The sequence below is a fragment of the Gymnodraco acuticeps genome, unplaced genomic scaffold, assembly GCF_902827175.1.
Source record: "Gymnodraco acuticeps unplaced genomic scaffold, fGymAcu1.1, whole genome shotgun sequence".
NCBI classification, from domain to species: domain Eukaryota; kingdom Metazoa; phylum Chordata; class Actinopteri; order Perciformes; family Bathydraconidae; genus Gymnodraco; species Gymnodraco acuticeps.
The window spans coordinates 3,517,626-3,533,353 of record NW_022989947.1 but is presented as its reverse complement, the minus strand read 5'-3'; the positions used below and the strand labels follow the sequence as shown (position 1 = coordinate 3,533,353).

At 39.5% G+C, this 15,728-nt stretch overlaps 1 protein-coding gene across 3 annotated transcripts; it reads left to right on the top strand.

Annotated features, from left to right (window-relative positions):
• Positions 1 to 1,127: 1,127 nt before the first annotated feature.
• zgc:63863 (uncharacterized protein LOC393372 homolog) lies at positions 1,128 to 14,740 on the top strand. Of its 3 annotated transcripts, none has more exons than XM_034210512.1 (10): positions 1,128 to 1,368; positions 2,225 to 2,279; positions 3,112 to 3,242; positions 3,827 to 3,907; positions 4,610 to 4,796; positions 5,037 to 5,138; positions 7,611 to 7,752; positions 8,579 to 8,763; positions 11,353 to 11,462; positions 12,296 to 14,740. In XM_034210512.1, the coding sequence occupies exons 1-10, from the start codon at positions 1,299 to 1,301 to the stop codon at positions 12,475 to 12,477; spliced, it is 1,245 nt and encodes a 414-aa protein (XP_034066403.1). In that variant the 5' UTR covers positions 1,128 to 1,298; the 3' UTR covers positions 12,478 to 14,740. The 3 variants fall into 3 exon arrangements, with proteins under 3 accessions (XP_034066403.1, XP_034066405.1, XP_034066404.1); XM_034210514.1 differs by having other exon boundaries at positions 12,219 to 12,354; XM_034210513.1 differs by lacking the exon at positions 5,037 to 5,138.
• The last annotated feature ends 988 nt before the right edge of the window (positions 14,741 to 15,728 follow it).

Here is a 15,728-nt window from a genome sequence, read left to right as displayed (position 1 = left end):
TATAGTAGATTCAAGACGTGATTCTATTAGCCCCGCCTCAACAATTAAAGGCCCCATCATTATTCGACAGACTTAAATACAGGAAATATTAGCTTATTCATCTATTTATATTGTATTTATTGTATTATCTATTGAATATATATGTATATAAACATTAGAATGATATAGGTCAGGGGAGTCTTTGTAAATTAAGGTTAGTCTCTCAAACTAAATTACAAACTACTTTTTAACTTCATCAATCAATTAATGAAGACCTGATCTTACAAGGGCTAATACATAGGGTATACAGTATAGGAGCAAATTGAAAGTGGGGTCCCATGCTGGACTAACCCATAGTCCTCCTAGAAATACTTTTGAAACAGGTGAGGAGTAGAATTGTTGTCTGTTTATGTGTTTAAATATAAAATGTGTTGTTTTTGTTGGCCATAGAAAGGGTTGTTATGTGCTACTGTTAGCAGTTTGTAAGTTACCAGAAAGGAAATTAATTTGTAAAATCACATCACTGGCATTCTGACATAACACTATGGCTATGTTCATAACTCAAATGCAAGTCCATGTATGCATAAAGCAGCCTCACTGCACTTTAATCAATTCTATTGATTTCAAATTCAACAGTTTAAAATTAAAATTACATATGTATATTGAACATTTAAACTGATGTAATAATTGTGTTTTCTTTTGTTCCACATGTAGGATTTAGGAAGTGCTCAATATAAGTGACATTGTCTTTTCTCATTACTGTGAACAGCCTATTCATTTTATGAATTAATTATCTCTTTCAGGGAGAGATGAAACAACTAAAAGTATTCCACACATCATGCTTTGTGTAAATATATTGACATAGGCTAGTTGTGTCAAAAATAATAACAATTTACCCAACAGCTGCTAAATGAAGATGTACTGTTGCCTTGAGAAAAAGGAATGCGTTCAAAGTAAGTAATTGTGTCACTTACAACATTTTAATTGAGCAATTGCGTTTGAAACATAAACATAAAACAAACAGCTCATTATTGCTCAAATTTCAGAACTACAAAACTACAGTCAAGTCAGCTTGCAGTGCGAGTCGGTAAGGAGCCAATGGCATTCGTAGTACATGTCACGTGTCAATTCTGCCCAATTGGAGCGTAGCCTGATTGTCTCGTTAGGTTGATTCTTTGAGAGACAGCTGTTGAGAGAAACGTTTAACGTATAGCTAACTTTGGTCAGTGTTTTTACCTGTTCGGAGGTATCTTTTTTATTTGTAAATCGGTCTATGGCTCAACACAAACTTTGTTATTAGGTTGTCAGCTTTTAAAGGCATGAACAGGCTCAAAAAGAAGAAACAAAACGCAGGAGTTGAGGTGAATGGGAATGGATCTGTCACAAGAGGTGAGTCAACTATCAGATAGTTAGCTAGGTAGTGTTTCATAAACGTGTCTAATAAAGACATACATACATACATACATACAGACAAGCCACACAAGATAGTTTGCATATTAAAACACACACTATATTGATCCACCGTAGGCTAACTTGTAGCTTACAGACAGAAACGTGACCTGCTCTGGCTGCAGTTGGAGAAATGGCAGTGAACTTAATACTATTACTAGCCAGCCATTCAAGTCATGAATCACGATGTGTCCGATGTTGTGCTAACCTGTTTCTAACATGGTTTCTAATCTCCGGTTGTACATTTGTTTACAATCTTGTCAAAGTAAACATTGGCAACATATCTGACAGTAGTGCCTGCGTGGCAGCATGTCTGCCAACTTGGACAATACTGCTGTTTGCCAGACAGAGGAAGTTGGACATGGTTGTGTCATCATTCACTGTCTCTAAAACAGAACATACGTAAACAGACAAACAAAGATAGCTATGCCATCATTTAACACTGGGTTTTGGTTTGACCCGTCAAGTAATTCAAACTCTCATATCTTATTTTCATTTGATCCATACTCGCTGGCTGCAAATCACTTAACTACTGTACTGTCACATGTTTGACTCTTTATGATCAGTCATTATAATGGCATGGTTTTCACGTAAGAAACTAAAGCAATCCATTAAAGAAACGCCATGTGTGTTTTATTATGTGTCTATATCTGTATGTGTGTTCCATGCATATGATTGCTAGCTTCTATTTATAACTCAAACATGGTCTCCTCCTCCCTCCTCTTCTTTTTTCTCCTTCATCTTCCTCTCCAAATCGTTCTGCCTCTCATCCCTTTTCTCTGTCTCTCTGTTGCAGAGCCAGATTGTGGGAGGAAACAGAAGTTAGCTGAGATCCATCAGGCTTTGATCAAGTAATGTAACAAATACCAGTTGCACTTAGCTTGTTATGGATATGTTCTCATTATTATTGCTTGAATGGCATCATTAGGATGTATTATTTACCTCCCATGAGTTTGCCTCAGTAAGCCAAACATCCTGTGGTTTTGTTGATCTGGTGATAAAATACAACATAATTACTCTGACTGTATTTTATAAAAACACACTGGGTGTTAAGGTTTTCCCAGCACATTAGGTGTAATTCCCACAATAGCTTCCCCTAAGAATCTGTCTGTTTTGTAGACATCTAAAGCTTTTTGGGAGCTTCCGTTCCACAAGCCTCTCCCTTTACTGCATGCTGTTCCACAATTAGATGGTATGCATCTATCCGTAGACATTGACCTTCATCACTCTTATTTTGCAATAAACAAAAGTATTCTTTGTCCATTCAGCCAAGACATGCGGACACACTTCTGTCCCAGTAGAAAAACAATAACAGTGAAAAATACATGGAATTTGTCTGTCTTGAAATTGATCATAACATAATTTTCAAATGGTGTGTCGTGGAAGTGAAAAAAGTGAAAGAATGATTGACCCGCTACAATTTACGCTAACCCTGCTCTGCATAAACATACTTATTTAAGTAATTTAGTTTCACATCCTGCTTAGTTTCATATACATACATGTATTATTACTTGAATCAAAGACATTTCAACTTTATTCCTGAAGTAAGTATTTCTGCGACGGACACTATTGATAATATTTAGCGCCTCTAACTTTTGATGACTGGAAAATACGTTTGCTGTGTAAGCAGATCAGAAAAGCATCACACTTAACAATGTCCAATTCTGACTTTTGAACTCCCAGTGATCCAGTGGACATTGAGACCCTGAGGAGGGCAGCAGGCAGTAAGGGAGGGCTGCTCACCGATGAACTGAGGAGGAAGGTCTGGCCCAAACTACTGAACATCAATGTGTACGATCTGCCTCATAAACCTGGTTAGTGGTTTATTTTCATATGAACTGGGTTGAATTATACGACATGATACTTCATAATTCTGTCACTCTTACTAATAGACTAATGCAGGAATGACATAACCTGGAAGTTAGCATTCCTCTGGTTCCTTCGACAACAATCAAATAAAAATCTTTCCCTAAAGTTTGGGAATATAGCAGAAAAGATTTTCTAAACAAATGAACACCACTTATAGGATTCTTTTTCAAGCCTTAATGCAGTGGCAAGAAGTTCAGTAAAAAGCTATTTTTAGGCTTCACAACTTCACCACGGTTGCATGACTTTAACATCACCACCACTAAAATAAGAAAAGATAATGTTCCAGACAAACTCTGGTAATTTAGGGACTTGTCTGCAACCACGTTTTTTAAAGACAAGTTAAAGTGAGGATTACCTGACATGTTTTATGTCATAAAATAAAACCTATCTGGCTTTAAACCCAATAAAAACGTGTTGACTATGACAAAAGGGAATCGGAAGTGAGTAAATGCTGACTCATATTTAGGGTGTAGGAATACATTCTACATGTCTACACCGACAACAATAATAATATCTTCTTTCTTCATAGGTCGAGATGTGAGGGAAAACCACAAGGACTTTAACCAAGTAGTCCTTGATGTCAGGAGGTCTATGAAGCGGTTCCCTAAAGGTGTGTGTATGTGTGTGTCTGTGTGTTTGTTTTATCTTTAAAGATAGCAGCATTGCTCACAGTGCCATTCAACACACCGTACCCCTGTACTTAGAGCAACATATCTGGCAAGGCTTAATAATTAATGAACTGAGTAAAAGCTGCAACAGGGAACATTCTTATGTCACAAGACGCCTGTGTTGTCAGCCAACATCAGGAAGTTGGGAAAGCAACAGAGAAAAGTGTCTTATCTAGAAGCGAGGCTGTCAGTTCAGGATAAGAGGAAGCAACACATTTTTTGAAACTGAAAAAAGCTGCATGGAATGAGGGAAAGCTGGACTTAGAGTGTTAGATGCTTAATATAGTTGATCCCTTTCTGTTTACTAAGCTGCTACACTACAATTTATGTAATTTTGCTGTTACAGGAAATTAAACTTCAAGTTTAAAGCACACGCACAAGCAAATCCTGTTCTTATTCTCAGGTCTCTCTCAGGAAAATATATTCTGATCTCATTAAGACTGTCTAATTTAAATAACATAAAAAAACCTTTTATTACCTGTGTTAGTTCTTTTTCAAACTGTTGTTCACAAGCAGTCAGACAAGAGTTAGATAACTTATTTTGAACCATTCACTAAAATGACAATCACATGAATGTTAGCTTTCCTTTAGGGTGTTTTTTCTGTGAAGGTTTTATTTTATAATGATTCCTGGCTCTCCCTCAGGTATGCGCGCCTCAGAGAGAGCTGTGCTTCAGGAGCAGATGATTGACATCATACTGGAGGTTTTGAAACACACCCCCCAGCTCCATTACTACCAAGGCTACCATGATGTGGCGGTCACTCTGCTGCTGGTGGTTGGGGAGCGGATGACCATCGCCATGCTGGACACTCTGTCCAATCACCATCTCAGGTTGATATCTTTTTCTCGAATCAATCCATTTATATATGCATTTTAATCGACTTTAAAGGCGACAATCTTAAGGATCCTGAAGATATCTGTTTATTTCTTTTTGATGAGAAGGGGCATTTTGCTGATGGGTTATTCATTTAAATCTGCAACCTTCTTTCTTTTTTACTGTATCAAATTAACCAACCTTATCAACACATGCTTAGCAGTACTATTGATGTAACCTGCCTGTTTTTTCTGTAGGGATTTCATGGATCCTACCATGGACAGCACTAAACACATTTTAAACTACCTGATGCCTATATTGGAACAAGTTGATACAGAACTACATGACTTCATGATCAGGTACACACACACACACACACACACACACACACATACACACACACACACACACACACACACACACACACACACACACACACACACACACACACACACACACACACACACACACACACACACACACACACACAGAGTTTGCGTTTGTACTTTACTTATAATTTCTTCAAACAAAAATATATCTAACTCTTATTCTGATTTTGAATGGATTTAATGGAAGTCATTTTGGACATAATGTAATGTTACCACTAGAGGGCATCCACGTGTTGATTTTCACCTGTGAGATTCACACAGAGACAAAGAGTGAGTTTGTGGTTTTTGAATTGAAACTCAATTGAAAATGCATCAGTAGTGTTCTCTTTTGGGAGTTCTGTCAGATGGTCCAACAGCTGTTTCAGAGGCTTTCCTGTCCCACCAAGGTGTGCATCACATTTACCCTTATTTGTGAGGCGTAATTAGCCATAAAATGATTCATGATATTTATGCAGTTTATCGAAAAAACAACAAAAAGCTTTTTACCGATATAGGATGACTGTAGGTACATGTTGAGGTGTATATTGAGGACTATGATTTGGGATGTTTGGGAGTCATTGGATCGTCCTCAAAGGTAATTTGATGTGTGGAGGGATATGTGTGTGCTTGCCTGTGTGTGTCTACAGTACCTTTGCTGTCTTGTTGCCTGTTCATAATTGATGTTGTGCTGTCAACCTCCCTTTTTGCAGATGACCCATCTACTCGCATGTTGCGTGTTGGCACCTTGAGTTTATTGTAATTTCGTTGTACCTGTACAATGACAAAATTAAAGATCTATCTACAAGCTCACACAAACAGAAAAATGATCCAAAAAACAGACATTGCACTGGCAGGATAAACAACACCGACTTCAAAGTTTGGAACACTCTTTCTTGTGAGCACCTCCACTTCTCCTTACCTGGCTTCTTATCTCCTTTCTGCTTTCCCTTTTCTCTTGCTCCAATTTCATGTTATCTCTTTTATGTTCCTCTTATCACACATGCTCTCTGCCCTTTGCTCTGTCTGTTTACCCCTCCCCTGTCCATCATTCCCACCTACTTATTTCCGCTAGTCACTCCTTCAGTTTCCTTGTACTCATTCTTCTTCCTCACTGAATGTTCCTATCTAATATGTATCAACAACTGCTAAGAGTATCCAATTTACTTGAAATTCTGTCAAAACTAACCAGCTATTTATATCTGCACACAACAAAGAGAGAGGGGAAGAACATTGGATGGTTTATAAACGGTGTGAGAAAAATGTGTTTTGCTCCAAAACGTATGAGGCTAATTCTTTGGACATTTCTGTGGTCATGTCATAGTCTTGCAAGCTAATGTTTCAAGACCCTCGCTGAGAGCCAGACTCAGGTAGATGAGTTAACAGTTCAAGTATTGCTAATGGTGTTTGATGTGTGCTGTGGCTATTGAGGTGCATTTATACCTTTTTTTTTTTTTTAAAGAAAATGTTTTAAAAAGTCTTGCCGTTTCTCAGCGAGTTTTAACCAAAAATGCAATGGGGAATATTTGGATCCAGTGGTGAAGCTTGAACCACAGTAGGGGGTAAATACACATTATCTCAGCCTCTCTGCTTAGTCCATTTTTATAATTCTTTCTTACGTGAGAACCCTATTTCATGGTTTTTGGCAAAGTTTAGCTGGATCATACCAGTACATGGTTATCATTTCATCCCACTGACAACAAATGACTTATACTGTATACTAGGGCTGCTCGATTATGGCAAAAATCATAATCTCGATTATTTGGGTCAATAATTGTAATTGCGATTATTAAATGCGATTATTCATTGACTTTGAAAACATTCATTTATTGGAGAATTTTTTTTTTTTTAACAGTTGATTACCCTGAACTTTAAGTATAATTCAACTGAAAAACCAAAAAAAAAAAGATCATTTTAAGAAGAAAAAGTAATAATAATAATAGAAAAATAATCGTTTTATTTCGATTACGTTGTTTTCGTAATCGTTGCAAGCCATAATTGTAATCGCGATTAAAATACGATGAATTGAGCAGCCCTACTGTATACCGCACACCATTGAGTGTATCATTACTTTTCAAAATGACTTCCTGCCTTCTACACAGCCATTACTTTTTTATTCATTTTTGATTAGAGTAAAAAAAAAAGAAAGACTTGAACTTTGTGATGAATTTTGATCAAGCTACTAGCTGCCTAGCAAATGGTTTAATCTGCCTATATTCGTTTTATTCATTCTATAAATTATATTTGTGATTTTATATCTGCATTTTTATTTAGATCTGCTATTGTAAGCTATTTGATGTTATCAGTTTACGTTTGCTACTGATGTTTATTTTGGCCAGTTTATTGTAGACAGAGATTGTTAATCTGGTTCAATAAATGCTGTACAGTAAAAAAAACTAAACATTGAAGGCATGGCTTGTGTTTCTTTGTTTGTTCACGTGTACATCTCTTTGCATTTCCTCTCAGAGCGGAGGTGGGAACCATCTTCGCCCTGTCCTGGCTCATCACATGGTACGGCCACGTGCTGTCAGACTTCAAACACACCATGAGACTCTACGACTTCTTCCTGGCCTCACACCCTCTGATGCCCATCTACCTCGCTGCTACGGTAAGAAGGCATTGTAGCCAACAGGAAATGAACAACAGGCAGGGTCTCAATTTTGTCAGAAACCCAGGATGCTTACATGCAAATACATGCTGCAGCACACTAACTAACTCACTCCCTCCTATACGTCTGCACACGGAAAGGCAGAGTGCTGTGAAGTCAAGTTAATTAGACGGATGAGAGGGTGAGAGACAGTGTTATAGAGGGCGAGATAAAAGGGGAAAGTGAAGGAAAAGGACGAAGACTGCATCAGGAAACAGAATAACAAGGAGGGCTGACTGATGTTTGACTGAAAGGATGGAACAAGAATTACAAAGGGAAAGCATTTCTATGTTTGTGACTTTTTTCACTCGGGTTAAAACAACACCAACTGTTGTTCTACTGCTGGAGCATGTATGATTGAATATGTGTTAATTATTAAAATGTTTATATGTTGTGTGTGCATGCTTTATGTATTTATGGGGTTTATTCGAGTCTGAGTAGGATTTTTTTTGCATGTAAATCACAATTGTGCACATATTGCTCATTTGCATTTGAGGATGATCTAGTATTTGCGATTTGTGTGCGTGTGTAGTGGCTGGGCAGAGGAAAAGTTCTGTTTGAAGTGTGTGAAACAACAAAGCAGAATGTAGTTCATGTTTCCTCCAAGGCTGAGTACAGCGCACAGCATGGGGGGTTAACTCCTTATCTGCTGAGTGCTCATTCTGCCTCTCTTGTATCACTAAAGCTATCCAGTTTGCAGAATCTAATCCACGTCTGCTCCAGGGTTAACTAAAGTGCACAGCTTTAGGGTTTAAACAAGACTTCAACCCCTCTTTTTCCTCATCAGATTGTGTTACACAGAGAGAAGGAGGTGAAGAAGACTGAGTGTGACATGGCCATGGTCCACCACCTCCTCTCCCGCATCCCCCAGGACCTCCCATACGAACTTCTGATTGGCCAGGCCCAGGACCTGTTCGACCAGTACCCTCCATCCCTACTGGCCAAGCGCGCAGCACTGCAGCCCCGCAAGAGGTGAGGGGACAAGCTTTGAAACTCAAGCACAGCCCGACACTGCTGGTGTTCACATCATCATATTTACACTTAGACATTCAAACACAAATAAAGCTAAAATGTAATCATAAAACCTCAGATGACAAAGAGGGATTACAATTACCAATAGATAGAAGGTTTTAAAGCCCACTGTGCAGTTTAAATGATATGAGTTTCTTTTGAATGCATGTACAGTGGGGCAAAAAAGTATTTAGTCAGCCACCAATTGTGCAAGTTCTCCCACTTAAAAAGATGAGAGAGGTCTGTAATTTTCATCCTAGGTACACTTCAACTATGAGAGACAGAATGGGGGGAAAGAATCCAGGAAATCACATTGTAGGATTTTTAATGAATTAATTGGTAAATTCCTCGGTAAAATAAGTATTTGGTCACCTACAAACAAACAAGATTTCTGGCTCTCACAGACCTGTAACTTCTTCTTTAAGAGCCTCCTCTGTCCTCCACTTGTTAACTGTATTAATGGCACCTGTTTGAACTCGTTATCAGTATAAAAGACACCTGTCCACAATCTCAAACAGTCACACTCCAAACTCCACTATGGCCAAGACCAAAGAGCTGTCAAAGGACACCAGAAACAAAATTGTAGACCTGCACCAGGCTGGGAAGACTGAATCTGCAATAGGTAAGCAGCTTGGTGTGAAGAAATCAACTGTGGGAGCAATTATTAGAAAATGGAAGACATACAAGACCACTGATAATCTCCCTCGATCTGGGGCTCCACGCAAGATCTCACCCCGTGGGGTCAAAATGATCACAATAACGGTGAGCAAAAATCCCAGAACCACATGGAGGGACCTTGTCAATGACCTGCAGAGAGCTGGGACCAAAGTAACAAAGGCTACCATCAGTAACACACTACGCCGCCAGGGACTCAAATCCTGCAGTGCCAGATGTGTCCCCCTGCTTAAGCCAGTACATGTCCAGGCCCGTCTGAAGTTTGCTAGAGAGCATTTAGATGATCCAGAAGAGGATTGGGAGAATGTCATATGGTCAGATGAAACCAAAATAGAACTTTTTGGTAAAAACTCAACTAGACGTGTTTGGAGGAGAAAGAATGCTGAGTTGCATCCAAAGAACACCATACTGTGAAACATGGGGGTGGAAACATCATGCTTTGGGGCTGTTTTTCTGCAAAGGGACCAGGACGACTGATCCCTGTAAAGGAAAGAATGAATGGGGCCATGTATCGTGAGATTTTGAGTGACAACCTCCTTCCATCAGCAAGGGCATTGAAGATGAAACGTGGCTGGGTCTTTCAGCATGACAATGATCCCAAACACACCGCCCGGGCAACGAAGGAGTGGCTTCGTAAGAAGCATTTCAAAGTCCTGGAGTGGCCTAGCCAGTCTCCAGATCTCAACCCCATAGAAAAGCTTTGGAGGGAGTTGAAAGTCTGTGTTGCCCAGCGACAGCCCCAAAACATCACTGCTCTAGAGGAGATCTGCATGGAGGAATGGGCCAAAATACCAGCAACAGTGTGTGAAAACCTTGTGAAGACTTACCGAAAACGTTTGACCTCTGTCATTGCCAACAAAGGGTATATAACAAAGTATTGAGATGAACTTTTGTTATTGACCAAATACTTATTTTCCACCATAATTTGCAAATTAATTCTTTAAAAATCAGACAATGTGATTTTCTGGATTTTTTTTCTTCTCATTTTGTCTCTCATAGTTGAGGTATACAGGCCTCTCATCTTTTTAAGTGGGAGAACTTGCACAATTGGTGGCTGACTAAATACTTTTTTGCCCCACTGTATGTCCTTTTTGCACATCAAGGTTGCTATTACTTTATTGGAGTAATGTGAATGTAATCAACAGATCCACATCAAGTCCACATGACAACATTTTTAAAAAAGATTTTCAATTTAGGAAATATTCAAGTTTAAGATGCAGAAAGCAGTGAAAAAGTAGCAATAAATGACATAATACTATTAGTTAATACTTATATACTTGGATGTTATCAGTGAGTGTTCTGTCAATCGACTAATTACATGCTTCACTAATTGCACCTGCACCTTTAGTTTCATCTGAACATGAGATACAAAAAGTGGGATGTAATTCTGTCTTTTACCAAGAGGGAGTGCTCTAAAAACACATCCAGAGTCAGTGATGCTGCTGACATGCACAGGCCATTTAGTGTGTGTCAACGTGTGCAGGGTATGTGTGTGTAACCAGGCATGTGACCATTTAAAACAAAATGTGTATCATTGAGAAGAAACATAACTCTAGCTACTCAAATACACTTTAGTGTGCCCATAGTTCCCCCATCAGTCTCCCTCTGGTCGTCCTTCACTGTTACCTACAGTCATTGTTCAGGAGAGGAAGTGACATCACTGACACATGGCCTTGACTGTCCCATAATCCATTACGCCATGGCTACTGACTTAGCAGATCTCTCAAACTGTCTGTCACGCTTTCTCTCACTTGTCTTTATCCATCAGCTGATCCTTCAATCCATCACTTCCTGTCATTCCAGCTGTCAATGCTTCTCGTAAAATCTGACCCTGCGCACTTTCACTTACTTACTCTCCTTCTTTCTGTTTTCCAGTCTGTCCATCAGCACCTTCCAGGCGTTTCAGCTTGCCACCCTCCATCAGAGGCCCGACTCCGTTCTCAAACGCCTCACCAAGGCCCAGGACTCCAGCACCTCCAGACAAGGTAAAGATAGTAACTGTAATCTTAATACTGACTGAGGAAAGACTGCACGGCCTGCGTATAGTGTGTAAAAAGATAGTTTTACTGCTTTTTGTAGGTGGGAATAAATTAATATCGACTGTAAGATCAAACATTTCAAACATCAAAATCGTCGGATGGATCCGTAGTTCTTAAAAAAAAACGTTTTTAACACAACCCGTAACAAGGCAATAAATGTGTCATCCCACACAAACACTGCCCCCCCCCCCCCCCCCTTTGGGCCAATCAATAACAAGTAAACAAATGATGTAGTACACCCATCAGACCAATCAAGTGCACATTTAAATATGCCAGAACAGAACAAAGAGATGCTTTATTCCCGTCGGTATTGTGAGAATCTGATCAGTGGTGCCTGTCTGTGATGTACAGCCAATCAGAAATATGCTTCAGCATTCCCCTCAGGCCAAACAATGTTATATTAAAATTGATGAACATCATTCCCTGCAGTTTCATCAACATTCAATTAGCAGCATCATAGATTAAATGCGTAACGGACAGAAAGAGCACCTCCTGATTTCACTGTGGCAGACATTGAATGGGAGTCAGTAACACACAGACAACCCGCTCTCTAAAATGTGATGAGTTTTTAAGTGAAACTAAAAGTGGAATTTATATCTATTTAGGCCTCTAAGTGATCAAATGAGAGTACTGTTTGGAGTAGGATTGGTTGTTTAATACTTCTGCTCCTCCCTTGTCTCCACTTGTTGTCTTCAATCCCAGTCGTTGTGGTTCAGCTTTCACCTTTTATGAAACCTCTTGGCCCCTGCATGTCTCCCCTCCTTGTTCTGTGCTTGTAGCCTCTCGATACTCAGGTCTGGAAGCAGCTTTGCCCCAAGAGCGAGGCCAGCTGTGGGGGAAGGGGAACAGGATGGTGAAGATGGCAGTGTGGGGGCTGTCCGCCACGCTCGGGGCCGCCGTGTTCGCTGTGGCTCAAACGGCTATGGACTGGGGACCCGAGGCGTTACTACAACTGTTCTGAGGTGGCGCTGGGGATTTAGACCATTAGACACACAGTGACACATGTTGACCGCAGACACACATCTGCTCTTCAGGAGGATCAACAATGAACAATCAAACATACACATGCAAAGACGTTTAAGCTCTTTTCTCCTGCTGAGAGGAAACAGGAGAGGTAAGTTATCCTGGTGCCAAACAGGTTGTTGCTACTCAACCACAATGAACATATGTTGGCCACTAGCAAGCCTTGGGATGTGTGTGCATGTGTGTGAGCAGGTGGTTGTGTGATATATGTTTGAGTATCTCATACCTCATGCTGCATGTGAGCATGAATGGATGACTGAGTTAGCCTACTGCGCACCTTGACCTCTTGGGCCCCTGGGCCAGAGACCTTTTTTTTTTTTAATCAATCAAAAGACCAAAAAGAGACGGAAAGCAATCACTAACAACCAAAAATACAATGCATCACACCTTAAGAGACCAAAAAAAACAACGTTAATTGACCACATAAAGACGCAAAACAACCACAAGAACAAGCAACACAACCACATAGAGACATAAGACGCTGACACAAATACACACAACCACTGCTCATGGTCCTTTCATGCATGTGAGACACTAACACTGAATTGTCGGTGTAACATGTCTGTGCATTTGCTGCTTATTTTGCTGACTAATTTTTAGAATTTCATGCCTGTTTCCTTGCACTTCTGTTGTTGGTGTTTAAGTGCGCTTGTTGGATCTGCAGCCATATCTGAAAAGTGCACATAGCCAGCACGATGACACATGAATACAAATTATTAAAGAGTGGTGTTTTCAGCTGAAAGCTTCCAGTTATGAGCAAAAAAGGAGAGAGGGAGAGAAAAGGCAAAGATGGAGGGAGAGATTGTTCCTGTGAGCCTCTGGTATTAATTGCTTTACTGCGGGTGTCAGCATGTTACATTTAGAGTAGAGTTTGTCACACAAAACGAGTTGTTGCTGCCTTAAAATGTGAACATTACACAAGGTTAGCACGATGCACTCGATGCAAGCAGTTGGCCTTTGGTTGTGTTGTTAAGGGGAAGACACAAGTACTTTTACATTCTTGAAATATTTATCAGGTTTGCAGCAACATCCACCCTGAGCAGCCTTCAAGAGAACATCATATTTCTCGTGTGCATTTTAAAGCTACTCTGATTATTTTATGTAGGAAGAAATTGTGCTTTTTATTTCATTAGGTAAAGAAGTTAACAACCTGTATAGCCCACCCTGTAGATATTATTGGATTAAACGTAATCAATGAGTTTCAGCGCCCGAAAAGTAAACATTAATTAATAATACAGGCGTTCCAACTGAGGTGCATACATATGTACAGGGCACGGGGGGGGCTCCAAACAGCAATGCATGCTCTGTGTCGTCTTATGTTCTGAAATATTTATCGGCTTTTACTAGCATGTTGCCTGGTTGCGTCTGTTAACACAACTTCACCGGGGTCTCAACACTCCTCTTTTTCCGACATCAGAAATGTTGTGTGCTATCTTTGTCGGATTTCATGTGAAGTTTGCCCTGTTGATGTATGTTGCTCTGAAGCACATTAATTCAACTGGTGTGTGCTTTGTTGTGTATGAAATTACAGAAGAAAGAGAGACAATCAAATGTTTAGCCTCAGAGCAATCTGACAAGGATAACAGAGCTCAGTAGTTCACAAACCAATTAATCTATCACTCCATTAAGTAGTCATTTTATTCAAAAGTCAATACATAAATCAATAAACTCAGGTAGTCTGCTGGTCTTTAAGCCAGTTAGGATTCAGACACCGAGTCAGTCGGCGTGCTGCGTTGCTTGTTGGAAAAGCCTCTGCATGTTCCCCTCATCAGTCTGACAAGCTATGTGATGTAAAACATCATGTGTGCGTGGTCGGATGATTAAATGCAATAAGTGTGTGCTTGTAGTTTGTGTGTATGTGTGTGTAAGAGAGAGAGGGAGAGACATATTTCATTTTCTTTGCTGATTTAAATTGCTGAGCATCTTCTGTGTTTCTTTTTATTGTTTGCTTTCCAAAGTATCTCAATATGAACTATCAACAGTCTAACTATTTATTTTAAGAGCAACAATCTGAATGGCTATTTATGTAATGGTTACATTGGATTTTATGAATGATTATTTAAGATTTATATTTTTGGTATAAATTAATTGATCATTATTGTTTGCAATTTGAGGGTTTATGTTTTTAAAGTTGATCCAATTTGTTTTAAGTATAAAATACTGTATCTGGTCAGTCATTTAATAAATACATATTTGCTATCTACTGTGTATGGTTTGGGATTGCTATACAACTTGTTCTGTTATGCTTCTAGGTTTGCAAAGGCTAACATCCCAAAGTTTCTCTCCCACACCTCCTTTAGTGAGATCACTATGTAACACTCACACTTCTATTGGCTAGCGCTCTAACACATTGCACGTGACGCAAGGCTGAGCCGTCCAGCTAACCAATCAGAGCAGACTGGGCTCTGGTTTCAGACAGAGGGTGAAAAGAGTTGCTGCGGCACAGGCATTATGAGACAAATAAAGAGCTTTTTGAACATCAAAGCATGTGAACATGTCACATTAGAGGCACACAATACATAAATATGAACATAACAGGGCCCCTTTAACTAAAACAAAGTCATTATTGCATGTTATCTTTGCTTACACATGCACATAAATATGCTGGAAAAACCTTCCTGTTCAGGAACTTCAAACATAAGTCAAGATGCTATTTTGCAGTTGTGTTATTAGTGATCATGTCCACCTGCACACACATACACACACTCATAGAGGAAGAGAGCGTTGGTGGTGCCAGATCATAATGAGTATTTAATTCCTGCCCCTGGCTCTTGGCTCGCTTGAGAAGCTTTCTCCTTGTATTTTTTTCTTCCCACTCGCACACCAACACCTGCACTGGACTCAGTCTGGCAGTGGGAGAGGCTTTAGATGAAAAATGATTGAAGCATTTTACTTTGAAGTAAATCAACCAAGATGTCAAATAAATAAGACGGATGCTTTCGATCCCAAGTCTAAAGTTGACAAAATAAGTGTATTTACATGTTTAGGGCGGTAAAAGTATGGAAAACACTGCATGTAACAATAGGAAATAGAAGATACATGATTTAGTTTGACTGTAGTGCAATGATTTACTTTTATAAGCCCTGTTAAATCATTTCACATTTAATCAATGCTTTTTATTCTCACTTTTTATCAGCCCACATCTGCAAAGATTGTGAGTCTTTGTTGCACTCCACCTACTATCAATGC

Coding starts and splice junctions, on each gene's coding strand:
- zgc:63863 (XM_034210512.1), top strand. CDS start 1,299: ATGAACAGGCTCAAAAAGAAGAAACAAAACGCAGGAGTTGAGGTGAAT. Junction 2,280..3,111: donor ATCCATCAGGCTTTGATCAA/GTAATGTAACAA, acceptor TTGAACTCCCAG/TGATCCAGTGGACATTGAGA. Junction 4,797..5,036: donor CTGTCCAATCACCATCTCAG/GTTGATATCTTT, acceptor TTTTTTCTGTAG/GGATTTCATGGATCCTACCA.